The sequence below is a fragment of the Oculina patagonica genome, chromosome 2 (assembly GCF_052425735.1).
Source record: "Oculina patagonica isolate OP01 chromosome 2, crgOcupat, whole genome shotgun sequence".
NCBI classification, from domain to species: domain Eukaryota; kingdom Metazoa; phylum Cnidaria; class Anthozoa; order Scleractinia; family Oculinidae; genus Oculina; species Oculina patagonica.
The window spans coordinates 34550760-34578010 of record NC_135759.1 but is presented as its reverse complement, the minus strand read 5'-3'; the positions used below and the strand labels follow the sequence as shown (position 1 = coordinate 34578010).

Below are 27251 nucleotides of genomic sequence, written 5' to 3'. Positions count from 1 at the left end.
CCTGCACAGGGACAGCTGACAGGGAAGTTTTGATTGATCAGCTTGAAAATCCTTTATCATTAACCCTTCATGATTCATCGCTGAAGCTCGATTAAACGAGGAAAATTATTTGACTCGTTTCTCGGTCTCACTGTAAAAATAAATTAAACTAACCGTCCCGCCGAGTAATCATGATATATGGTAAATTTTCTAAGCTTTTCAGTCAAGAATTAATTCACCTGCGATCGATGGAAGCGATCGTTTGTTGAACGTTTGAAAATAGATGATGAACAAAGTCAATGGCTTGCCTTGCTTTCACTTGATTCCACACAAATTTAATCATATTCTAGACTCGTCCTTTCAAGCAATCTGTTTCCAGTGCGCGATTTTTTGAAGCTGTGATTTTAGGATAAAATTATTTACGAAGAGAAGTTGTCGGCCGCGATGAATGAAATTCTACCAAGTCAACTCCGCACACAACGTACATATTAAACTTACTTGAACACGAACAACATTTGTCAGTCAAGTTTCATTCCAAAGCTATCATCCTATTTTCTATATTTTTGACAGGTAACTGAAATATAAATGTATAAGCAAATTTCGAAGCTACAAGAGCGTAAACTTTAGCAGCTCAGCTTCAAATAAATGTCGTAGATGTCCACCTTCCCGCTTGGCTGCCTTAGCCAATCACAAGCCAGAAATGGTGTTTTCCCGCGAACCTAACTACAACTACCAGAATTCTTTGCGCTTTTACGTCATAATGCAAATGGTCTATTGGAATCCATATACTAGTTTGTGTTTTAAAGGAATTCGAAATCTGTAGCGTCCGAAAGTCTGGGAGAATGATAAATGCTGTGGGACACAAGCCGTATTGGCAAGTGTTTGTTGGTTGTTTGTTGATTTGTGGTTTGAAAAACGCCATCATACCGTGTTGGTGGTCTACACCGATCAGATATGAAAAATGGTCTCTTTAAGGGGCCAAAAAAATAAAGCTTGAGAGATGCCCAGATAGTCTTCACCCCCCCCCCCTCCCTCTCCCCTCCCTCTCCCCCCCCCCCCTCCCCCTCCCCCCGTCCCCCAACTGTTCCCGGGCCAGTAGTTGTGCAGCCAGATGATTTATCGCTTGCAGTGCAATTTTGTATAAGGTTGTGGGTAGGATAGAAGAAACTGAAAATACGATAAGCTTAGAGGCATTGTTGTTTCTTTAGTATCATCCGTTATTTTTTCATTGTTCCGATTAACAAGAATAAAAATAAGAATAATCAAGACCCTTTATTTAAATGTCAAATTATTTAGCCGGGTGTGTTTATTGGGCATGACATTAACAAACTGGCATTTATTCCGGCGAAACTGAAATAAAAACATGAAGACTACCGTCATTGGACTGCTGTAGAGTGTTCCTATATTTCAGTTTTATCATCGAAGAGTAAAGAAGTCCTTCTGCCATGAGATGTTTCTGTGGCTGCGTTAGTTTGATCCTACATACAATGTCTCGTCTTTTGTTCGATTTACTGTTGAGCTTAATTGTCATCATTCTTGTTCAACAAGGTGAGTAAAAATTGTTATTTACAACAGAACGAATTTTGTTTTAATTGGCATGGCAGCTCTCCTTAATTTTTCACCTTGAGTTAAACTTGGGATGGCGATTTTGAAGTTAAAGACGTTTTGTATTAAACCTTTGAACTCTTTGGCTTCACCAGGGGACATTTGAACGCCTTCAGGTGTTTCGATTGTGGAATATCAGAATTATCATATGATTAATGCCCAACCAGAGGGGAGTATAAAGGCGTCCATATTGTCAACATAGCGAGCTGAGACCAAATATTGTCCCAAAATGTTTGATTCTCATTCGCGAGATTTTGGCATAATGAACAGAGTTTACCTACTGAAAACTGTTTGTCGGTTATTTAATATTACATTACATTTTATTTCTCAGCTTTATTGGTCATTACTGCAGTCAGTTAATTTGCTCGCTTTTGGAATAACGTGACACAAACCAGTGTACAGAGTGTGACAAAAAAATTCCGAAATAATTTCCTTATAGTTGAGAATTGACAGAAGTTTAGATCAAAGGTATTTCGTAAAGCAACGAAATGACCTGATGAGGTGATTTTGGACAATCTACCAAGTCAGATCCCTACAACTGTGGAATGATCCAACTTGAGAGAAAAGGCGAAAATCACACTATAAACATCGATGTCAGTCTAGAAATCATTGGATATCCTTCGGCACCGGCTTACATTTCATGTTACGACTTGCTCGATTTCACGGGTCCATCCTCGAGGAAAGAGGACATGAAAGTTAACTTTACAGGCATTGTGTTTACAAACACATCGATGGTTTTTATCGATTCAAATGTTTCCTTTGAAAACTGTAGTTTTCTGCGAAGCCTTAATTCAGTACAAATGAAGCTGTTTTACAAGCAAAGTGCGACAGTGGTTGCAGGACAACTTCTTCTTCAAGAAACTCGGGTTACCACGGACTTGGAAAAAGATTCATACAGGCTTCGTCAAGTTTGATAACTCTACCAAACTACAGTGTGCGGTGGGCAGCTCTCTCAGATTTGATAACTTTTCCCACCTCATTCTTTGGCCTTCCAAACCACCATGTAAGTTAAAAGTGACTGTTATAACACTGTCATGCCATCAGTGCTTTCCGGGTCTGTATAGCCTGGAGAGAGGAGAAGTGACAGCTCCGCTTCAATCAAAGTCTCTTCGAGATGTCGACGTTTTTGCATGAAGTATGAGTCGAAGGTTTATCCTGTGCATTGTTCTTCGAACTTATCATTACGGTTTCTTTGTAGTTTAGTTTAAGAATTTTCTATCTTCGCGGAGGAAATGCAGCCATATAATTTTGTCAAAAATGGCTCGTCCGCGCCGGGTATTTATACACATATTCCTTAACATTACACAAATAAACAGTGCAAATTTCACCGAGATCTGACAATTCTATACTTTAAAATTGCAAGGACCTTTCGAGGCAGTCGATTACGGCAGCGAAATTAGCAAATGAAACAGCAAAATATGCGTTCGACGCTTTGTTTTTGCGACGCCATATTTGAATTGTTATAGCCGGGTAGACCGCTGTTCAATGTGTTCAAGGCCGTATCGTTACGATTGCTCCACGAAAAAGCACGAAAAAAAATACGGATATTTCCGACTACTGTCGGAGAAAACATTGCGCATATAATTGGGGCGTAAACAAATCGTTACACTCAAGCTGCGTTTTGTCTAGGCTCTGCGAGGGTCGGATATCAAGACCCAGGATTAAACAAAAGCCATATATACAGTGAATGCTTTCGAATTATATTTGAAGATGAAATACGAAAGAATTTTGCTGTCTTTGACTGAAATTCCACTCGAACTTCGTAGATACGATCGCATATTGTAAAGCCGATTCATGCAACATTGCTGTCATTCCCTGTCAACGCGAGGTCACGTCCCTAACGACCTAGGCTGATGACGAAATAGAGTTGCGCTTACATGTAGCGACCAAATTTGGCCTAATTTTTAACCGCTCCTAAGCTAAAAGAAGCCCCTATCTCGTGCATTTGTTTTAACTTCAATAATATCTTTGAAAAGAGCAAGTTTTTTGGTATGGTTTATTTTTGACGTTTGTAATTTTTAAACGATGTAAGTGCTAGTGATTATTTATTCGTGTTTTAGTTACGCAATCCATTGTTTGTGCGACGCTTTTTATAGATCGCCTTTCAGACACACGTGCGTTGAGATAAGAAAGCTGACATGTCACTTTTAAAATTGTTATATAACGTTTGTAAATGTGACAAGTCACGTTTTTTTCACGAGATCGCAAGTGATCACCCACAGCGGAAAGTAATCCCTTGATAAATTAAAACAGTCCCTTGATAAATTAAAAAAGTCCCTTGAGAGTTTACAAATATGTGGTTCCAAATTTTGTCCACTAGCCCCTATTCTACGTTTTTAGCTTGTAAACAAGCAAAAACGTCGAAAAAACGAGAAGACTCATTTTTCAACCCATTCTGCCTCGCATGCCCTGATGGAGCAAATTGTTCTCGTAACATTGAAGCCAAACCGAACTTTTGGGGATACCCTGAATCAAATTACCCACCTTCACTTAAGTTTGTTCACTGCCCACCACATTATTGCAAACCAGCCGACAGGAGGGACTCAAACTTGTCAATTTACAATGGTTGTTATGGCAACCGAGATGGCGCCATGTGTGGCAAGTGCATGGCGGGATATACCGAGACGATTTTCTCTAAGAAATGCAAACCAAATGAAAACTGCAAAGATCCTTGGATTTGGTTTCTAATGATAATTTACACAGTGGCAATGGCGTTGTTTTTTATTCACAATCCACTCATTATACAATTCCTTGTCGAGAATACGCTGTGGTGTAAAAAGACGTCTCACAACAGAACAGAATATCAGGAAATTGATCAGCAAAACCAGTTCAACAAAGGCTACACAAAGATCATGTTTTATTTCTATCAGATCGCCAGCTACCTGACTTTAGAACCTTTCACTGAGGTTGCTAAACAAGCTCATTTGTTTCCTTTTTCATCGGTTTATTTAATTTTCAAACCAGAATCTCACGGGGACACTTTGGTTGTCCATTTCCTGGGCTATCCGTTGTGACAAAGGAGCTGATCCCAGCCTTAGGAGTTTTGGCCACACTGTTCAATATACAGCTAATACTACTGATACATCTTTCTTTCAATAAAATTAGGGGTCGACCACGCCCAACAGTGGCACCTTATTATGCAGCTACTTTGAAAACACTGTTGCTTGGTTACGCAACGACTGCCAACACTGCCTTAAAGCTTTTGACGTGTGTTCATGTTCTGGGTGAAAGCAGATTGTATTATGACGCTAACATTAAGTGTTTGACATGGTGGCAGTACTTTTTCATTGTTTACGTAGTCGCCTGCCTTCTGCCATTTATAGCAGTCATCTACTGGGGCGCAGTGAAACTTCAGAGAGAGTTGATTTCCGTTGAACACTTCATTGCAGCGTGCTTTTTCCCACTGGGATTTATTTCATTTTGGCTTATTCAGAAACTCGTTCGCTCTCAACATCGGCGTCCGAGGGCTGGACCAAGCGAGTCAAGTGTAGAGGTGTTAAAAGTGTTACACGATCCATTTAGACCTCCAACCCCTCGACAATTTGGTTCCTTGTACTGGGAAAGCGTCATGATTGGCCGAAGATTCCTGCTTCTCTCGTACCAGGTCTTTTTCCCAGATCCTCTCCTCCGACTGTTCTTTATGGACATGACGTGTTTACTTGTCTTCACGTGGCACGTGGTAACAAAGCCATTCCGTGACCAGAAGGCAAACTTCATAGAAGCTGTGTCGCTTGCTTGTTTAGTTGTCATAGCAACTATAAATCTCATCCAGGCCATCTTTCTCTCGGCTGGAGTAACGCCTCAAGGTTCCGTGGTAAGGAGTCTGACCATTTTGCAACAAGTTGAGATCTATTTACTGGGAATAGCGCCTCTGCTGCTTGTCTTGTTGTGTGGGTTTGCTATTGTTTCCCAAGTCGCTCGGGTCTTCGTTACTGTGTTTCGTAAATCATTTAGATTTGTGCTAATGCGTCGAATCCGAGTTATGGGCCAGTACTAAATTTTGGATTGTTTAAGTTGTTCAGGAAAGCACTGGATTGTTCTCAACATTAAATATTCTTGGCACATTTTTAAATGCTGTATAACTGCGCTAATAACTTAATATTTAGCTCAACTTTTCATGTTTGTGTTATTGATTTTGTGATTTGTTTAGTTTACACGTGTACGTTTTTAACGAGCTCACCAACTCCTAGGTGTTTTGTGTAGATTAAGATCGATCGATTGATCAATCAATCAATCAGCCAGTCAATCAAAGACCAACCGATCGATCGATTAACCTATTAATCTATTGATCTGATTGATTGGTTGGCTGGCTGGGTGATACCGGTCCATTTTATCCAAAAATATTTTTGAACTACTTCATTATGATGGAACTGTATTAGTATTCAATCAATCAATCAATCAATCTTTATTTCGCTCTACAATTAAGCCTAATTACATGTCGTTGATACATTTATCATTATTAAATATGATGGAGTAGAGCAGGAACTCTCGACAAACCCTTGTGGGCTTAACAAGGAGAGCCCTTTATATGTTTAAGGGTATAAAACAATTAATATATAATCTACATGTAAACGGCTTGTAAAACTATTATACGTATATACCTACAAAGGCTATATAGACAAATTAAGGTAGTAAATCAAGATAATATTTTCTAATTTTTTTCTTAAAAATAACAAATGATTTAGCGTTTTTGATTAATATAGGAAGGTTGTTCCAAATTTCACACCCTTTAAATTTAATAGAGTATTTCTTATAGTTTGTACGTGCCTGTTCTTTGTGGATTTTTGAAGATGATCTTGTATTATCTGTTATTATATCTGTTATGTCTGTTATTATCTAATGACCAAATGTTTCATACTTTTCTCATTTAATTGACAGCAAAGTGAGGTGTTTTAAGTTACCATCTTTTAAATTTGAAAGGGAACAGTGACGTAAAAATGGTTAGTTTACTTAGTTTTCGTTCTTTGTATATACAGATTATAAGGTAGACAGTATTTTCTGCTAAAATACATCAGTACAAGTGTAATCCTCGCCTTATATTGTCCAAATGATTTAGCGGCATGTTTGTATACTTTCATTTTTTGAGAGAAACATTAATTAACAATATAGGAATACCAATAAAGGGTTCAGTGTGGTCTTTATTTCTTCAGTCCACTGTATACATTACAAGAGATGACACTCTTAAGTAAGTTGTTGGCGGTAGCTGACTGCGTCAACGATTCTTCAGTTTTTAAAGTACATGTAGGACACTTGACCCCCCCCCCCCCCCCCTACCCTTTTGTGATATTTTTTGTCAACAATATACAAATATACGTTTCATGTGGCGAAAATGCGCGAATTCGAAGAATCAAACATGGCATCCATGTTAATGTTTCTTTGCCACTACTAGATATTACATTTATGCAGCTATTTTGCAGGCTTGTCCCTCCCCCACAGTCACTGCAGGGGCTTCGTTTCACGCTGGACGCCGTCAGTTGTTTGACATGTAACAACCGGTAGTTTACACATAAAAAAAGTATTTTTAATAGTGTGAAAATCGGTTGATTTTGCATTTGTTAAGTAAAGATAGAGTTGACCTTATTTCACTCACTAGTTATACCTTTGAATCTGGTATTTAAAAATATTAGCGAATACCCTGACTGCTCATCTGAAAAATGCCACTCAGTGGTAAAAACACAACGTGGTTGTCGACATAACAATCTGGTATGTACCCTAGGTGGGACACAGTGGAACCCCCCTCCCCCCTCCTTTGAAAAATCCTAGCTTCGCAAATCGTACGCAAAAATGAAAATGCTGCGAATCGGTCATGTCATGCAAATGTTAGTAATTATGGCTAATAATTCAGTAACGTCGCCAAAATACCACGATTTGGATAAAAATAGCTAGATTTAATACATTGAGACCACAGCTACAGTCCATGGCAAGAAATGACAGAACAAATCCGTCTAGCAACAACGTAGCTCGTATCGAATATTGCCCTTTATACCATGCCATAGAAAATACAGCCAATCAGAAGTACGGGAAAGCCATCGTATATTCGACGGTATTCAACCCAACCTTCCCATCGTGCGCTGCGATTGTATTCTCGACGAGATTTAGTAAGCGTATTTTCTATGGCATGGTATAAAATAGTTACACAACACTTTCTCGTGGTATACTATGGAATATCCCACTTGTCACTTGTATTTTCTTCGTATACACACTCGCCTAAAGGCTCGTGTGTACACCGAGAAAATACAAGTGACTCGTGGGATATTCCATAGTACACCACTCGAAAGCGTTGCATAACTAGTATAAATTATGTTTTCATTTTATAACGTACACACTGAAATACAATACATTAGTGAGTCTGCTTCAAGCAGACCGTGCTGGCTGAAACAAATTAATTTGTTAGTTTTTTAGGACACAGGCAACGTGACCCACACGCTTAGTAACTCTGATTTCTGTCCGATAAACGAGAATGACTATTGTAACTAAACAGGATGCTAGTCAAGCGCAGGCTTCAGTTTGACAACTAATTTGCCGGTGTCCATTATATACCAAGCCACTCAGTGTCAAAAATGTAAAAAGAAGAATATGATCCACGAGTTTCCAAGCCAGACTCAAAACTCGAGCCCTGTTTCCCTAGCACTGCAAAGGGATATAGTTGCTATTGCACTGAGGACTAAGTGGAAATAAGTTGATATTTCCATGAATAAATCCGGACAAAAATGTTGTCAACGCGGGTATGTTCATCTTGTTGCATGGCGAATCCCCAGGGTCATTTTCTCTCTGAAAGGCTGTACTCTTTGTACCAGTTTGTAAGTTTCCTTGGTCATCCTTGTACTCAAAAGTACAACAGGCTGCAGTCCACAAGAGTTTCGGCACGTTCACTGGGTAATCGTCGTTGTCTTGGTAGTTACTGAACCCTCCTTTGCCAAAGAATCTTGGTTCTCCTGGGATCAAGGGTGCATCTACTGTGGACGGCATTGCTCCAACCACTATAAACAATTTAGCATTCTGTGTTCCCGTGGCGCAGTTCTTTTGACCCCACATTATGAGACTACTTTCACATTGTTGCCATGGGCCAGAATTAAAGCGTCCAAACTGAGGAACAGTGTTAGTGTAAGTAAAAGTTGCCAACATCCTCTGCTTGTCTCCTTTACCATATTGTGACGCAATCAAGTGGCCTATATGTATTGGTACTGTTTCGCTTTCAGCCTTACAAACAATGGCACTACCTTGCTTGGCTACAGCTTTCTTACCGGCACTACTTGGCTTCAATGCAGCTTTCTTTCTGGCAGCTTTCTTAGCGGTCGCCTTTTTCGCAGAGGCGGCCCATTTCTTATCATCTTCCTTTTTCCCCGAAGCTTGCTTTTCAACACAAGTAACTCGTTGAGAACGTTTAACATAGTCGGCTTCTTTTTGTTGATACTTCTTATCAACTTTGGTGCTTTGCCAGAAACGGTCAGTCGGTCGGGGAATACTGCTGCCTAATAGCTGTTGCCCAGTTATCACAGTGGCCGCAAAAAGTGGAATTCGACTATTGCAGTCAAACAGAATTGCCACTGTACGATCTTCACACAGGTACGCCAGGTTTTGTGCTCCTTGCACAAAAAACCCGAACTTATCGATGCCTGATGGTACGTATTGAGCCCAGTTAGGCTTTGGGTTTCTCTGCGCGTCACAAGCGTCCATAATGTTGCACTCACAGCCACTTAATCCATTTGCATTTGAACATGACCACAAGTTCCACATGACTATGAGGAGTAATGCATTTGTTCTGAATTTCCCCATTGCCGTTTTGCAATCAGAGACCTGAATTGGTCATTTATAAAATATTCTTGTCATGAACTGACCCGTGCCAACAGTTTCACAAACACGAAGGGTGAATATTAAACAAGTAGCTGTTGGTGTACTGATTATATTGATAGACAAGAAGTTGAATCATAGCTGTCATGCCATCGGGCAAAGTTCACGCTTTGGTTCAATACTTCATTAATGATCATTACATGATTAGTTCATCAATACGTGCACTGTTTTACAACTATGAACTGATCGACCGGAACCAGTTCTAAGAATCTCTTAGCTAAAATAAACAGGAAGTTCCAATCAATTACTGAAAAATAATCGCATTTTTGGTTGCCTCGGTTTTGGCCAATCAAATATTCCATTGCTCAGTGGTACGTGGTAAAATCTCTGAACCCAACCACCTTTGAAGTGTTTTTTTATTATTGTTACAAGAGAGTCTACTCTCTCGATTGTAATATATCCAAGCCAAACTCAGTGCCGAAAATCATCATACCAGCGGTCTGATATTGCTCTCTCGTTTCAGCATCTCTTGGTCGTTTCATCATACAGGATGATCAGTCTCTTGATAGTCTCTTGATTGACAATTAGGCTGAAATTAAAGGTAAGTGCTTTATCCAAGTTCTGTTAGCTTGGATAACTCTAGTAACAACTAACTTACTGGTAGAGGCAAAAAATATCTGCATCCGTGGTTCTAAGCAACTGAAATATCACAATCAAACCAAAGTTATAAGCGAAACGAAAATTTGAATAACAAATGAGGAGGATCCTTATTGATACACCTTTCTAACAAACGTTTGCTTTCCTTTTATAACTAACGTTGCGTTACCCCGTTTTATTCACGTTGAAATGATTGTGTTAGGCACTTTACCCCGGGGGGGATACTCCCTATAATGGCCTATACGGGGAGGCTCCGCCCGAAAGGGGTACCTTTTTCAGGCTTCAGATATGTAAAAGGGTAGGGATTTCACTAGTTTAAGTATATGAAAGAGTATGGAAATCTGTCATTTGGCTATTTAAAAGGGCCTTTAATTAAAATATTTCGAACAGACGCAATTTATGGCTGTATTATTTTAATTTATTAAGCGCTACATAAAAATGACAAGAAAACGTCCCATTTTAAGTTACGCCATGTCTCTTAGGTATATGAAAGGGGTACCTTCTTTCAGTTAAAGGTATACGAAAGGGGTACAATTTCTGTCAAAAATGGTATATAAAAGGGTAAGGGGTTAGAACTTGGGGCGGAGCCTCCCCGTATAAAACTTTTTTGAGTACCCCCCGGGCACTTTACCCATCTAAAAGCGGATATGATTGCTTGAAGTAGTTTTAACGTCGCCTCACTGCTTCTATTGTTCAATGTCAGGAGAGGATTTACCGTTTTGCAGTCATTCCATTGTTTAACCGTGTACTGTAAGGGAAAATACCTTGTTTTCAATTTTTATCCCAGTAAAACTACTGTAGCTCGTGATTTTATTATGACGCAATCGTAGTCGCATGATCTTCAGTAAAACTACTGACAACCAGTGTTTTCTAAATATATAGCTTATACTGCCAACGTGCCAAGAAATCTAATTTACATTTCTTTACCGAACCTTCTTTTAGTTACCCGAACTCGTGTTTAACGTTCAGCGCAACGTTCCTTGTTTATTTAGCTGATGCAATAGTCAGAGAGCCGTTATTTTCGGACCTTCGTCATCGCAAATCCTCGATTTACGTCTATCTCTGAAGTTTGTCCGAATTCCAGTTGCCGCAGATTCTCGTGAACAGGAAATCGTTACGAGTTTCCATTCCCGCAGCAATCGAGTGCTCAAGAGTTAATTCCCCCAAGTTGTGTTATTGTCCGCCGTACTGAAGGCCATCGCAGGGGGTGAGGGTGGGGTTTCACTTAAACAGAATACTGAGGTAAATCAATATTTCGGTGGTTCTGTTCAAGAAATTTTGTAAGGCCTTTTATTATACTTAGACAGTTTTCCTTACCCTTTCTATACTCCTACGCGTAAAAGGCATAGTCTAAGAAAGCAACCCCACTCTCACCCGGATTGTTTACTTGCATTAGGTTGTGATCTGTTCGGTTACGGTTTCTGAATAGTTAAATGATTACAACGAGGGTGAAAGGCCTTAACGAGGCTCTGAATATGCTGCGTCATGTTAACCAAATGGAACTTAAAGTGCCAATAAAGCGAATTCTTCGATTCTTGTTCTCAGTTCTTGAATCTCAGTTGGCCACTGTAAAACGTGCGTTTCGAAGCGTTTCCAACTTGATGATCATTAAGTGATTACTTTTTAGACTATAGTAGCGAACAAATGTAAACAGTATCTTTTAAGAATGCAATATTAGGCAGTGTTTGCCAACGCAATTCAAAAGCTAAGCTAAAGGCAAACTGATGTGTTAAGCGCTGAGGCATAATTGGGAAGTTGACTTCAATGAAAAACAGGTTTTTGTCGAGATTAAGTGCAGGAAAATGACTGACTGTTTCTAGTGTTTCCTTTATGAAAGTTCATCGATCATCTTTAATTTGTTAGTCGGGCTTTTGCATACACGTTTGCAAACCATCATCATTGATACATACACCTTGGCTTTAATATCTCAAGGGTCTACTTCCAATCATCATCATCATCATCATCACCTTTATTTACACACGATAGGGTTTAAAGCATAATGCTTGTGGGGTCGTGTATTATACTAAAAATACCAATTGTTCAAGGTTGGTGTGGCGAGCTTAAAAGTACATCAAAGCACAACTTTAAGATCCAATAAGGTATCATATACAAAGTACTTACAAAAAGCTCTCTCACCGGTGGGTACTTGGCAAAGAAAACGGTTGAAGTATCGGTTTTAATGTAGGACTAAAGATCAAACTACCAACTTGCTCACCGAATCGAACAGTTACAGAATTAACAAACGTAAGTAGTTTCACTTGGATTATAGAAAGAAAACAAATGTGTAGTGATTTTCGCACCTTCTCAACCGTTAATAGGGTCGTTGTTTTTCCAGTGTCCGCGGGTTAAATAAGTTGTTTCGACAGACTTTAGAACTGTAAGGGAATACAATCGCCACCATCTTTTATCAACGGGTGCAGATTTCACGATGACTGAAAACAGGCTAGTCAGTTTTATTAACAAAAAGGTTTAGTTTGATTTTTTGAATACCTGTACATCTTTTCGCCTTTGCTTACAGATTCACAGATAGACGCTTTAGTCCGGCGGCTTAGCTCGAAATTTTAGTTGAATTGTGCACTTTTTGATACAAGCATGAAACTTGGCACAATGAAAGTGGTCACCAACAGAATTTTTTTCAGATATAGTGCCAAGCCCGAAAAACACCGGTTTCCATGGAAACCTTAATTTATTAACCCTATTTATTAACCCTATTCAGACCGGGCTTTTTTGGATCTTTTCAGACCTCCGTAACTTCCAGAATATTTAAGCAATCACAATGACACTTAGGGAATATATAGTATGTCCAAACACCTATCGTTTGGTATACGTCACGTGGGAAGATGACGTCACATGACGTGACAATTACATCATAATGTCAAAACAGCCTCCATCTTGGATCCGCCATATTGGATTTCGAATTTTTTCCAAAACGTCATAAAACCGCCCAAAATTACTGCAAAGTACTCAAAATCAATAAAACTGTGCTTAAAAACCGTAAAAGGATGAAAATAATTGCATTAAAATTATTTTTCATTAATAGAAACACGAAAATTACAAAATTGGGAAAACATGCCTGTCAAAATGCCGTTGCCATGGTGACGTCAAGTTCCTAACACAACAACTTACCCTACCAAATTATTTCCAGATAAATTTTAGATAAACTCGCAAAGTTTGGTAGCGTTTGGTTGAATCTTGAAAAAGTTATAAGCGTTCAAAGTCAGCGCGGCCACTTTCCGGCCCTCCCGGTCTGGATAGGGTTAAAATCAATGAAATCAGGTTTGTTTGTCCTGGTTTATAGACAAATACTATTATGCCAGGTAGTGATACCAAGTCGCACGTACAAAATTTAGAATAAAATGCTGTAATTTAGACTGTTCACAGCCCTATATTTTCCTATTTTTCTTCTGTTAGCGAACGGTTGACCGATCGCGAGAGAGCTGGACGCTAGCGCAAAACGAAAGACGCGAGGGAGCAGAGGGCGGGGAACGAAAAATCTTTTCCCATACCATTATTTCCTATTAAATTATTGGTATCAAACAGATCGTAAAAAATAACAATTGTAAGCCTAATTAAAAGCATTCATATCTGTATTTATGAATAAAAATCAACAATAAAAGGTTTATAAAAGTACAAGAAGAAATACTTTGTGGGGAAGGGGCAGGGGGGGGGGGGGCTTTCGGCTGAAAATTTCATTGCTGTTTACTAGCTGAAAACAGGAAATTGGCGTTGGCACTATATCAAGAATTGATAAGTATGCGAATGCTTGTAATCCTGCAAAGTTTGGCGCTTGTATCAAAAATCGCACAATTCAGGAGCTAAGCCGCCGGACTACTTTTTGGCCTCGTAACGCAATCTCCCTCCCTCCCTTTCAAAGACGCGTGACGAACCCAAAAAAAGGAAAGTTTCGTTCTTCCATTGACTTGAGCCCGATTTTTTGATAGTAAGTGGTTTAGAGGATCAGGTCATTGACCACCCGTTTAGTATGTTACGTATCCTTACCTTAAATCAGTCTTACCGTAGAGGATCCTATTCATCTTGACCAAAACGAACACAAAACAATTTTTCAATTACCTTATATCACTTTAGTCGGAATGTCTGGTCGAGAACATAAACTTTCTTCTTTCTCAACCGTTCTTCACAGCCTTCCTAAGAATTAAAGAAAATTCTTAATATTCCCTGTTAATCCTCCATCTTTCAGCAAAATGTCTTCCATGGATCTCTTTGGAGCCATGTATGGAGCTGATGGTGGTGGATTCTACCACAAAATTCCTTGTGAAAAGTACACTAAAGATTGGCAAAGCTCAATGAAAAAGATAGGGAGTTCAGGTTGGAACGCATTTGACCATCTGTTCTTCCACCCAGATGGTAATTTGTATGGGGTTGTGAGAGATAAGAATCAACTCGTAAAAGCCCCACCTCCTTCCAATCCCTCTACTCTGCAGCAGGATTGGTGTAAGAACGCCACAACTGTCAGCGACAATATGGGGAATATTAAGTTGCTTTTCTTTGATCCGGATGGAAATCTTTATGGAGTTAAAGATGACAAACTGTACACGGGGCCACTCCCATCAAACGCAGAGGATTCATGGTTTGATTCCGCCAAACAGGTTGGACCAAGTGGATGGTCTTTCTTCAATTTCCTATTTTTTGATCCAGAGGGAATCTTACACGGTGTCAACTTTAAGAGCGGCACACTTCATAGGCGGGCTCCGCCCACAGATCCGACTGACGACTGGCTAGGAACATCCACGCTTATTGGTACGGACTGGAGAGGATTTCGGTTTCTTTTCTTTATGTCCAATGGTCAATTGTATGCTGTCCTGCAAGACCGAGAAAACTTGCACAAGGGTTCACCTCCAATTAAGAGCACGCCCTGCGATATCTGGTTGGCTTCCACGAGGATTATTGATGAAGCTGGATTTAATGTTTTTCAATTCCTAATGTCTCCTATTAAGGTAATTTGCGATTTTGTAAGAAAGTCTCACAGAGTGTAGGTATTTAAGCAAATTGGCTTTTCTTGTATCTTTTATAAATCAAATAAATTCAGTGATAATGACAACATGGATTGAATTACAAAAATGAGCTTCGCGTGAAAGAGATAGGGACGAAAACCCACATCCCTTTGGTTTATTTGTATGATTCGTCATTGTACAGATTTGTTCCTGTTCCTACTGTACTAAATCTTCTTACTTGTTTGATAATGATAATATGAAATGAAGCCTACCGGGAACTTATGACCCAGTCCGGTTTCTCTGTCACTGAGCTATACAGGAGACTCGTAAGGGCTTATGCCATTGCCAAACATTCTGTTTATACTGCGTGCTAGGATTTGAATGTCACCTGATGAGTGGTATATGCGCAGCGATAAACCTTGAAAGTAAAATGGCTTGGTGGACTTGGTGGACCTCGTACAAATAATCGTTAAAATAATTATGATGGGGTTATATCGATTTCTAGACAAAAACTAAGGAGAAAACGTGAATTTCTAGCTCTTGCTACACAAATAGCCGAAACAAAGAGGACTGTTGCTACTAAGCGAGATGCTAAGCCATCGCAGGCTTTCATCCATCATCTTTTCTGTTATACAACTAATTCACCGGTGCCCGTTTTACACCAAGCCGCGAGTGACAATGCCAAAAAAGTAAAGAAAAGGATAAAAATCCTCGAGTTCCCCAAGCCATGCAGACTCGGCAAAGTTCGAGTACCTGGATCCCGAGTCATAGCTAGTCATACGCGACCACCGACCTCCTTGGAAGATCGCCCTGCCTCCCTAACGTCATGATAGCAAAGGGATATAGCTGCTATAGCACTGAGGAGTAAGTTCAAGTTCTTCATGACTATGAGTAGAAATACATTTGTGTTCTGTATTTCCCAATAGCTTTTCTGTAGCAAGACCGGTTAATCAGAGAATTGAATTTGTCATTTAATTATTCTTGTAATGAATTGGCTCGTGTTAATTAAGTCTATAGTAGCCAACAAATGCAAACAGTATTATTCTTATCAGATGCAGTATTAAACAGTGTGTACTAACACAATTAAAAAGCCGACCCTTCAACCGTAAGACTTCAATGAACTGTTTGGACTGTTCAGTTGACCAAAATAAGACCTTGTACGTGGCTTTAAATCTATGTCTTCGAAAACACCGATGTTCATTTTGTCTTACTTAGATTTTTAGATTAGGCACAATGTATTGTTTAACTGAATGACTTCACGACTGCAATTCGCGTTCAGTCATGTTAACCCGCCTAATTTAACGTCGTGTGTAACACGAAATAACTGTTAAATATATTTATCGTGGATGTCTGACTGACGCGGACAAGCCTCCAGTGGAGTGAATCACCAGGATAAGTATAGACCAGAACAAAATCATATATTTTGTATTTCAGGGAAATGCCCAGTTAAAGATGGAAGAACAAGATATTGTGAGCATTCCTGACCGAGGCAGTAAACAAGAGGTATTTAAGAGGCCCTACTGAATTACTACAAAATTTAAAGTTCTACGACTGTAATACTTAGGACAAGAAATCTTAAGCTTTTTTATGTACGATCAAGGGGCAGTGTTCCAACTCTAGTGGAGAGTGGTCTAAGACAATCAGCTAGTCCTACAAACCAAAAACAAACCGCGTGTTTTGTATTTCAGGGAATAGCCGGATTAAAGATAGAAGAACAGGATACTGTGAGCATTCCTGACCGAGTTAGCCAACCGGAGGTATTTAAGCCATACCGATTTGCTACAAAGTTTTGCACGAGTGTAATACTTAGGACAAGATATCTTTGGCTTGTTATTTACAAAAGTTTTATGTACAATCAATATCCAGTTCATGATATTAACTTTATTCTTCAGAATTCGTCTCCATTTGCTTCGTTGGTTAGCGCACTTGGATACGCTGGAAGATTTATAAAAGACCATACAAAGGTACAGTAAATAAATTAAAAAAGCAGATCAGTTTTCTTTAGTTCCTTTTAGTTCATATGTAGTCCAATTTGTTTCTTGAAATTACCGTATATATTACCGTTTTCTCGCCTTTGCCTTTGCCTTTGCCTTTGTCTTGCCTTACCTTTAGTTACCTTATAACATGAAATTTTCGCGACACGTTAATTTCGCGATTTTGAGGTGCGCATATTTCGCGACACTTAAATTTCGCGATTTTGTGAAAATTTTGTATTTTGAATCACTTTAATTTCGCGTTTTCGAGTAAGACACAATTTACATTTCCTTGGCAATATTATTCTACATGCCTTTGAATTAAATAAAAACAACTTCATTAATGAAAAAAATAACGTCGAAATTAAAAAAAAGCAAGGGTGGGACTAAATCTCGGCAATAGCTACAACAGAGCAGTTAATGTCTACAAGTAGGTTATGCCGCTTGTACGTGCATGAGTTATTGTTCTTGAGTCAATTTGCAACAACATTCCTTTACATTGAAGATTCCTTCCTTCAATGGTACTTATCTTATTTTTCTTAATTATTGACATAATGCGAGTCACTTAATATTTTTCGCGTCATGTTATGTTCGCGACACTTATTGTTCGCGTCACTTTAATTTCGCGATTTTTTTGAAATCGTGAAATTCGCGAAATTAAGAGAATGTCTCCTTAAGATCCAAAAACTTAATTTGGCTCATTAAATAGAATTCGCTCAAAATCCCTCCAGTAATTTCTTATTATAAGTAAGTAACAAATATGGAATTAGACTGGAGAAAAATTGTTTTCTTTATGAAATCTGGATGAAAACTATTAACACATCCTGGTGGCCTCGACGGCCATTGGCCGGATCGTGAAATTTGGTAAAGTCCAACCATTCGCTCCAATACAAATATTGCAGCTACATCGCTATAATACCGATACTTGTGAACAACAAGTCTTGGCCTTTTAAACTGGATGAACCGCATTGAACAACTTTATTTATCAAGAAAGAGACGAGGATCTAAAGTTTGGCTATTTTGGACGTTAAAGGCCAGCTCAAATTTTCCTTAACTTTATGCAGTAAAATATCAAAATTGGCTCGTACTCACAAGTTAAACTGCATATCAGCGGCAAGCTCCATCTTTCCGCTCTGAGAATATGTAAAAATATTTGGCCGTTCTCTACTCCTCCGATTGTTGACAAGGGGCGAAACAAGAACAATTCGAACCAACTTCAGTACCAAAAAGAGAAGAATTTTGTTATATCACTAGTACATTTATCTCGCAGCGAAGGAAGAAATCACCTTGCAATCCGCTTTAATCTGAACGGAAATTATCACGTCGAGATAGTCCATTTTACAGCAACTTTTACTGCCACATATTTATCTTCTACTGTACGCCATCTTGGTTTTAACATCCGCTGACCAGTTTAGTCGGTCATAAAAATAAAACACGAGTCGCGAAAATTTCATGTAATAAGGTACCTTACTTTACCTTACCTTACCTTACATAATCTAACCTTACCTTACCTTACCTTACCTAACTTAACCTAACCTAACCTAACCTAACCTAACCCTAACCTTACCTTACCTAACCTAACCTAACCTTACCTTACCTTACCTCGCCTCGCCTCGCCTTTCCTTACCTTACCTTGCCTTGCCTTACCTTACCTTGCCTTGCCTTACCTTACCTTGCAGCCGTTCTTGGAGAAACATTACAAATTGTCAGTTTCTGTAGCTGTAGCAGTTGTGGCTGGCCTGCTAATGACTCTCTATCCACATTCCAGGTGAGTTTCAAAATTTATCTGAAGAACAAATGCCTGCATAATATTATGTAATCAATGGTGGCGACTGAAAAATCTATTTTTGGTCTGCGATTTTAAATAAGCATTACATAGGAAAATAAGAAAGAAAGCAGGCTCAAATGTGCCCGAAAGCTGATTTGTATTTATTCAATCAAGAGCGCTTTTTTTGATGAAAAAGAAAACATTATTTGCACGCGAAATGCTGCAAAATGCAGTTTGTTTTCTCGGAAAAGCTCTGATTTGAAATTCGTTCGTTGGCTGTTCAATCTATTATTTACATGACAAGCTACGCTTGTTCCCTTGTCAGATCCAAACCGTCGGCAGATACTCTTAACTTGTCTGCCTTTCCGAGAACGTTGGTCCAGGGAGAAAAAGACCTTACGGACTATGATTTTGGTAAGAGATCAAAAGCTATACATGCTTAAACTAGACACGAACGTGCATTTATTAGAAGATTATAAGAACATTATTTGTAGGTATATAAAAGGGTGGGGATTTCACGAGTTGGAAAGCTGTCATTTATATATATAAATGGACCTTTCAAAATATCTCGAATAGACCCACCAAAATAACAAAAGAGATGTAGTATCCCTTTTGTAGGTTTGTGAAAGGGGTTCCATTTTCCTATCGAACGTTTACAAAAGGGTTACCTTTTCTGTGGAAATGGTAAATAAAAGATAACAAAAAATGCTTTAAAAAGGCTCCTCACTTTAACAAACGAACTTTATTTAATCTTGCTTTAAAATACGTCTTTCCTTTAATAGTTTTATTTAGAAGGAGGGTGACCCTTTGTTCTTACAGGTGGCTCACTCTACTCGGAGGGTCACGCTGTCTCTAGCTATGTCACGAAAGCACTCAGAGCAAATATAATATTAAAACCAGGATAAGGAAGGCAAAGGGATTTTTACACAAGAAGAGATTTTCTGTTAACAGAAAAATAGGTCGATCTCAGGACTGCTAAATAGAAATAATGACAGCTACGATTTCATTTCTTTCACCTAATTTAATTTGGAATAATTGCCTATTTCAAAAATGATGTTCTCCTTATCTTTCTTATTTGCAACTTTTAGGGGTACGGATGGACGTCCAAGTTCAGGACTGTAGCAGTGACACTCATTGGAAGAAGACTTTTCCTGATCTAGACTACAGCCTCCTCGGTTATGACATCCTTTATGGGTATCCGCTGGCCAACGGGCGCGATCCTGGGTTTAGACACCCAATATTCAGCGCTAACTATTCAAAACCGAAACAGACTTCGGATTGCCGTTACGTTGTTCCTCAAGGTTTTACTGTGATCCCCAGTGAATCGTGTGTGGTATCGTTTGAGTCCAAACTGGTTCGAAACAAGCAAGAAATGTCCGAACATCTTGGCTTTCAAGCTAAAATTGAAGGTAAACTAAAATGATCTAACAAGAATTTCCATTTGCTAAAACAATTAAAGCTCTTTGTCAGTACCAGTTACTGTCATTAGACATTTTGTTTGATTGTGATAGCCAGTAAACGGAGATTTTTAATCTTACTTTCTACTGCGATAAAAATTCGGCGAGCTGAAGTAACCGAAAATAAAATACCCAGCTCGTTCTAGTTCAGAAAAAGAAAAAGAAAGCTCGTTCTAGTTCAGAGCGCGTGATCAACATGACAAGCAAAGAGGCACATAAATTGAAATAGCTTACATAGCCAAATAGCTAAAGATGCGATTTTCCTTTCTTTAGGTGGTGGCTGGGGATTCGAATTTTCCGCCAGTACCAGTTATAACAAAGATACATCTGAAATGTCAACAGGCGAATTCCTGTACGTCATTTCACGCGCCCAGTGTCAAAACTATTACAGCATGGTGGATTTCAAAAACCCTCCACCATTTGATCCTGGGTTTCTCACCGCGGCAAATAAACTAGCCGACCCGAATGCCGGTAACGAAGATGTCTTTGCATTTATTGGATATTATGGAACTCATTTCTTCACCGATGTGACCTTTGGAGCCAAGTTTGTCCAAAAACACAAAATCAGCCAAACAGCTTATCAAACCTTAAAGAAAAGCAAAATAAGCGTGGAAAACCAGGCAAGTTATTCAGGGCTATTTGACATTGGAGGAGGATTTTCTCTGGACAAAGAACAAAGTGAGGCGGCAGCAAACTTTTCAAAGGCTGTCGAGACGACCACCTTTACCGTGGGGTCCACCCCACCGGCCAATGGAGATGCCATGACCTGGGCTTCTTCTGTGCAGCAGAATCCTGTTCCTATGCTTTATTCGCTCTCTCAAATCGACAACTTGTTCACTGGGCAATTTTCCCAACACCTAACACCCGGGATTAACTACAATTTGGTAAGAGAGAAACTGTGTAATGTTTCGCAACAATACTGCCAAGCACTGAGAAAGAAAGGAACTGTTCATTCGTGTGAATCCAAATTTCATCTTGAAGCTGCAGGCATCGATATTACAGGACCAGGTATGTTTTACTTGTTTCGATTATTGTTTTCAGGGCCTTAGCTTGGGGATGTGTCAGGGAAGTGTTGGGCAATAATTTTAATGGGCTCGTTTGCACAAGGGTCACATTCTACAGTGTACATATTTGAAGTTGCGGTTTAAATAATGTCATAAAAAAAGAAAAAACAAACTGCTTTCAAATAAATGATACTTCTGAGTTGGATGATACTAGAGTCGTCTCTCTTCAAAAGTATAGTTTAACACAAAATGAAACAACTAGATCAGGAAGGCTAGTATACGTTCTAGGAGGTGCGTTGTGTAGCACACACGAATTTTATAACCTCATATCCCTTTCAGTGCTAACTAACTGAACATCTATAAGGCAAAATAATTCACTCAATTGCTGGCTGTCTTCACAGGCTACCGACATCTCCGAGAAGTAGACAAGCCTCTCTGCATATCGACTTGTCTGCAAGATCCAAACTGCACTGCAGTTACATACAGTGTCCGCAAACCGCCACACGCAAGTTCTTTGTGCAAGTTTTACAGCTCGATAAATGAAAATGTTAACGTTCATCTTAACCTGACGAAAAAAGATGGCAGTGATGGTATACTATCGAATTTGACCTTGTTTATATCAAAACTGCAGGATGTGTATCTGATTCATGCAAATCTGAACGGTACCCAGTATTCACAAAGTAAGATAGATTATGGCTCCTGCAATTCTACCTGCACTGAAGATCTTTTTTGTGACGCCTTTAGCTACTCAGCAGGGAGCTGTTCCATGTTCTCAACGAAGGACATTACAAATATTGTCGTAGAAAACGATTCGTACGTGACATTCATTGGGCTGCATTCTAATTAGCATTTAAGTTAAAGAAGCTATGTCATAGGCAATGCATCTTGAAAAAATTGGCAATTTTTTCAAGTTTGTCGTTCCTAATCCATCTTAATCTTTATCATTCGAAACCGTCCTTGTTTCTTTTTGGGTTCTTATTACTCCGTTGGTGTTTTTCTACCTTAGGAATCTGTTATTTTGAGGTTTCCTTCAATTTCAGAAAAGTGACAAAAACTGTGACATAGCTCCTCTAAGTGATGTTGTTAGTTCAGGATTTTTGCATAATTTCTTGTTTAGAAGATTTTCTACTTTATAATTATCATTTTAATTTTTACCGAATATGTTTGTGTTTTTGTAATCATATTTTCTTTGCCTCGTCCACGTCGCACGTACAGTGGCATGGCAAGAGGTGAAGGGGGGCTCCGATTGCATGCAACACGCCTACAGGTTACCCCCAGTATTGGGCTAAGCTAGTTGAAATGCTATTCACTGGTACCCATTTAGAATAAATGCGTCCTGCTCAAGAACACAATCAGCCATCAGTCAATTAACGACCGTGACTGATTACGTAAGTGTGTGTTTCAACATAATCAAAGAAAAACATTTTGTTTATTTACGGCTGATTTCGTAAACGCGTATTTTAACATATATTACATGCCTTTTGATATCTTATCAAAGCAAGACAAACCATTTTGTTTATTTACACTGATTTCTTAAGTATATTGCTTTTTATCACTATGTTATCAAAACAAGAGTGAAAAAAAAAGTTTGATCGTTTGCGAATGATTTTGTAAACACGTGTTTTAACATATATTAGTAGAAACTCAGCTGTGTTCTATTGGAAATCCGCGAATCTGATTGGTTCTCCCACTGATTTCTATTCGCCGATAGAAAACAGTCGCGCGCAAGAGTAGCTCTTTAAGCGGTAAATTTTCTTGATTTTTGTCTTTAAAGTGCACAATATTGTAGGTTTTGGACTGCAATCCTTTAGAGTTTCTACTAAAACAATTAGACTACTCGCCCTCGTTTTCTATGAGCGATAGTCAACTCGGCTGCGCCTCGTTGACTATTTGCTCATAGAAAACTCGGGCTCGTAGTCTAATTGTTAAATTATATAGCTTTTCATATTGTATCAAGTAAGAAATAAACATTATGTTACCGTCCTAACCGCGTATTTCGACACATAGCTTTTCATTTCTTTTTACCAAACAAGGAAAACATTTTGTTTATTTACGGCTGATTTCGCATACACGTGTTTTAACATATCCTATATGCCTAGATTATATCTATAGTAAGAAAAAAATGTGTTTATTTACGACCGATCTCGTAAATGCGTGTTTTAACATAACAACATGTGTTGTTAGCGTGTTTTTTATGAGATAGATAGATATATAGATAGATATATCGTTTATTAAAATCACAATTTGCAGCCACAAGCTGAATTACTTGTGTTATTTACATATAAAAGTTCAAAGTTATAAAAATTCCTAACTATATCATAAGCTATAAGAGAAAAAACACTATTACATAAAATACATAAACTCAAGTATAAAAAATCTATTTACAATTGATGCTTATCTGCATAGTGCATTATAAAAGTATTTCCAAACCTGTTCGTTTTTACAGGCTGAAAACATACGCCTATTCCCAAAATTATATCTCTCATTGTCGTTGCTCGCGGGCAGCAGGTCAGCTAATTTATGCTGGCCATCGGTCGCTACAATTTGTTTAAACAGAGTGCTACATAATTCCTCGCGTCTATTAAAGAGTGTTGTTAAACCCGCTTCTTCCAGGGCATGACTATACGAAACCTCTGGGAATAGAATCCTTAAGACTCTTTTCTGAACCCTTCCTATTTGGTCGGACAAATAGGCTGGCAAGCTGGAATGGAAAGCCTGGCATGCATATTCTAGAAGGGAACAAATACATGCGCAATAGAATTGCATTAGAGCTTTACGGTCTATGCCAGCGCGCTTAAGTTGTTTAAGCAAATAAATTCGTCGAGACGCTTTCGCAGTAATATTATCGACATGACCGTTCCATTTAAGGTCATTCCTTACAGTGACGCCTAATATCTTAACTGATTTTACAGTTTCAAATGCATTACCATTAACCTCAAGAAGGAACAGTAGTCCAAGTTGCTTTCTCTTTCAAAGTTTATTCTGAGTTCTTTGCACTTTTAAAAGTGAGTTCAGTTTGAATCTATTGTCTTTCCGTGTCTATTCCGGAGAAGCCCGTAATGGTTTGGGGCAGCATCAAACCACAGGGAGAACATAACAGTTGAAAAATTGAATAAATAAATAAAAGAATATTATTCACGTGGTTCCGTTCGTTTTCTGTGTTATTTATCTTTATGCGTAGTTGATAGACACGACAGCACTGTTATCGTATGCTGAGCTGTCTTGTGTGCGAGCGGATTTCAGATATGCTAGTTCAATTTTTTGGCCTCTCGGCTAAAACCCTGCGGGGGCAACAACTTCGAATTGCTTCGCGTTCGTACCCACGTCTTGATCACGTGCAAGTCCAAGCGTACAGTTTGGCGCGCGTCACGAGGTACATACTCTTCAATAGAAAACTGCATTTCAGTTGGGGATATAACAATTTTGATTTTGTCGATGTGACCAAATACAATTACAGGGTGGGGGGGGGGGAGGTATGATCGGAAAGAGAAATTCAAACTCTCTGGAATTAGTTAAGTCAGTGAACGTTTGAAAGTGAAAGTGGCTTTTTGCACTCAACGTTAGGTTAACATCTTTAAAGCATAATTGTTAGGCGGTTTGTAGACGATGACTTTAGAATAAAACATACATCTTTTGCTATTCACATTTAATGCGGCACAGTATCTATTTTGTATACGTATGTAGCAGACGTGATTGCCCAAGGGCATTTTCACCGCAATTTAAGTGCTTCTTTTGTTCAATTGCATTAGGTTTATGGTCCGCTCGGTTACGGTTGCTGAATCATCAAGTGTTTACATCGTAAGCTCTAAGGCTCTGAAAATGCCGCGAATCGGTCATGTCAAGCAAACGGCATTATGGCTTAATTGACATGTAGAGACATGATTTCAGCAGTAATTGATTCAGTAACGTCAACGACCAAAGTGCCACGATCGGATAAAAAATAGAACCTTATTACTACTTGCAAGACAGATTTCTGCTCAAGCAAAATAACAAAATATTATAAAACTTTGTTTTGAAAGAAGTTGTGAGAAGAACAGTTTCAGTACAAAATTAATTATTTTAGCACATTTCGTGGTTTTGGAAGCCAATTTGTAGGGTTAAGGGAAGGCTAATATATCTTTTTCCACGATAGGTCTGTTAAATGGCTCTTTTGCATGATCTTGCTTTTGACAATGAGATCGCGGCCTACGGACCATGGTAAGAAGTTACAGAAACTGACTGCTCTAGCGAGCTCGTATAGAATGATGCCTTAATGTATGTTTCATCGTTCAATTCACCATGAGCTGCCCAACATATACACAATGAAATACAAATGTCTTGTAGATTCTGCTTCAAGCAGACTATGCTAGATTAACAACACGACAATAAAAATGCAAAGAAACTGTTAGGTTGTAGGACTTTCAGTTACAGTACAAAGGCCATCGGACCCACACTATTCGTGACGGTTATCGTTCTTTAAGTACTATGGACTTGTGGAGGCTGTGTCTATATTCGTGATGTGTCTATCTATATTCGTGACGGTTATCATGGGACCATTACCCACTGCTGGCGCTTAGAAACTCTGATATCTGTAGCCGATATACAAAAAGGAATATATTGCTACTAAGCTAGATGCTAGTCCTGTAGTCCATCGCAGAATTCTCTCATTATCTCATCAGTTTCGCAGTTTCGCTAATTATGCACCAAGAGTGGCTGTCAGAAATGTGAAGAGAAGAATATAATTCTCAAGTTTTCTAGCCGGACTCAAGACTCGGGTGCCTGGATCTCGAGACCGAGGTGGCCACCGTCCTCCGCATAAATCGCCCTGCCTTCCTAATGATTCAAAGGGATACAGTTGTCCCGGCACTGAGGAGTACGTGGAAAAACGTTGATTCCTGATGTTGCCATCGCGAGTATATTTATCATATTGCATGGCGAAACCCCAGGGACATTTTCTCTCCAGAAGGCCGTACTTCTTGCACCAGTTTGTAAGTGTCCTTGGTCATCTTGGTACTCAAATGTGCAGCAGGCAGCTGTCCACAATTGACTGGGGACGTTAACACGGTAGTTGTCGTCTTGGTAGTCACTGAACCCTTTTCTTCCAAAGAATCTTGGCTCTGAGGGTCCAGATACTGGGTATGTGGATGGGATTGCACCAACCACTATAAACAATTTAACATTGTGTGTTCCCTTGGCGCAGTTCCTTTTACCCCACTCAATGAGACTACGTTCACATTGTTGCCAAGGAACAGAATTGAAGTCTCCAAACTGAGGAACAATGTTAGTGAAAGTAAACGTTGCCAACATCCTCTCCTTGTTTCCTCTACCATATTGTGATGCTATCAAGTGCCCTTTATGTATCACTGCCTTTACTAATTCTGGAGTCAGACAAACGTTGTCGTTGAGCGGGCCTTTTTTTGCAGAGGACGCCCATTTCTTGTCAACTGCCCGTGTTTTCGTCTCACCCTTTTCAAAACAAAGATCTCGTTTAGAAGATTTTTCATAGTCGGCTCCATTTTGTTGATACTCTGGACGAACTTCGCTGCTTTGTCGAAAATAATTCGGTCGGGACAGGCTACCGGCAGAAAGCTGTTGCCCAGTCATCACAGTAGCCGAATAAAGTGGAATTCGACTATTGAGGTCATACAAAATGAGGACTGTATCACCTTCACACAGCAACATCACGTTTCGTCTTCCTTGCGGAGCAAACCCGAAATTATCTACGCCTGACGGCAGGTACTGAGCCGGGTTAGGCCGTGGGTTTCCCTGCGCGTCACAAGCGTCAATAATGTTGCACTCACAGCGAAATCCATTGACATTTGAACATGTCCACAAGATCCACATGAGGAGAATAACATTTGTAGTTATCTTCTCCATAGCTTTTTTGCAACGTGCAAGACCGATTGATTCTGTTGAGAATTGATATTCTGTCGTGAACCGACTACTTGAGCCAACAGTTTTAACTAATTCAATTTCATTTAACAAATACGGCAACGGATGACTAACAAGTGTCTGTTGTATTTAAATACTGATTATATTTATTGACAAGAACTTGTCACTGTGTCGGCTGAGTATCATAGCTCTCA

General features: G+C 39.2%; 3 protein-coding genes and 1 pseudogene across 5 annotated transcripts; 2 read left to right on the top strand and 2 right to left on the bottom strand.

Annotated features, from left to right (window-relative positions):
• Nucleotides 1–2129: 2129 nt before the first annotated feature.
• On the top strand, nt 2130–5581 carry LOC144638595 (uncharacterized; annotated as a pseudogene).
• A 429-nt stretch (nt 5582–6010) lies between these two features.
• On the bottom strand, nt 6011–10220 carry LOC144644382 (uncharacterized). The gene is made up of 2 exons (XM_078503857.1): nt 9869–10220; nt 6011–9381 (listed from the first exon to the last, which is right to left on the bottom strand). Exons 1-2 carry the CDS (start codon nt 9899–9901, stop codon nt 8209–8211), a joined length of 1206 nt encoding a protein of 401 aa, XP_078359983.1. The 5' UTR covers nt 9902–10220; the 3' UTR covers nt 6011–8208.
• Nucleotides 9812–22727, top strand: LOC144644374 (uncharacterized). Of its 3 annotated transcripts, XM_078503848.1 has the most exons (11): nt 9812–9976; nt 12218–12276; nt 14231–14987; nt 16419–16487; nt 16673–16741; nt 16877–16948; nt 18637–18725; nt 19051–19139; nt 19814–20134; nt 20456–21190; nt 21588–22727. In XM_078503848.1, exons 3-11 carry the CDS (start codon nt 14235–14237, stop codon nt 22031–22033), a joined length of 2643 nt encoding a protein of 880 aa, XP_078359974.1. In that variant the 5' UTR covers nt 9812–9976; nt 12218–12276; nt 14231–14234; the 3' UTR covers nt 22034–22727. The 3 variants fall into 3 exon arrangements, with proteins under 3 accessions (XP_078359974.1, XP_078359973.1, XP_078359975.1); XM_078503847.1 differs by lacking the exon at nt 12218–12276; XM_078503849.1 differs by lacking the exons at nt 9812–9976; nt 12218–12276 and adding an exon at nt 13868–13972.
• Nucleotides 22728–25998: 3271 nt separating this feature from the next.
• LOC144642333 (uncharacterized) lies at nt 25999–27042 on the bottom strand. The gene has a single exon (XM_078501297.1). The coding sequence runs from the start codon at nt 27040–27042 to the stop codon at nt 25999–26001; it is 1044 nt and encodes a 347-aa protein (XP_078357423.1).
• Nucleotides 27043–27251: the final 209 nt, after the last annotated feature.

Excerpts from the sequence above, each read along its gene's own strand:
- LOC144644382 (XM_078503857.1), bottom strand. The coding sequence starts at position 9,901 with ATGCTGAAACGAGAGAGCAATATCAGACCGCTG. Across the intron at positions 9,382-9,868 it reads AGAGCAATATCAGACCGCTG|GTCTCTGATTGCAAAACGGC; the intron begins GTATGATGATTT and ends TGACCAATTCAG.
- LOC144644374 (XM_078503847.1), top strand. The coding sequence starts at position 14,235 with ATGTCTTCCATGGATCTCTTTGGAGCCATGTATGGAGCTGATGGTGGT. Across the intron at positions 16,949-18,636 it reads TTATAAAAGACCATACAAAG|CCGTTCTTGGAGAAACATTA; the intron begins GTACAGTAAATA and ends CTTACCTTGCAG. Across the intron at positions 20,135-20,455 it reads CTTTCAAGCTAAAATTGAAG|GTGGTGGCTGGGGATTCGAA; the intron begins GTAAACTAAAAT and ends TCCTTTCTTTAG.
- LOC144642333 (XM_078501297.1), bottom strand. The coding sequence starts at position 27,042 with ATGGAGAAGATAACTACAAATGTTATTCTCCTCATGTGGATCTTGTGG.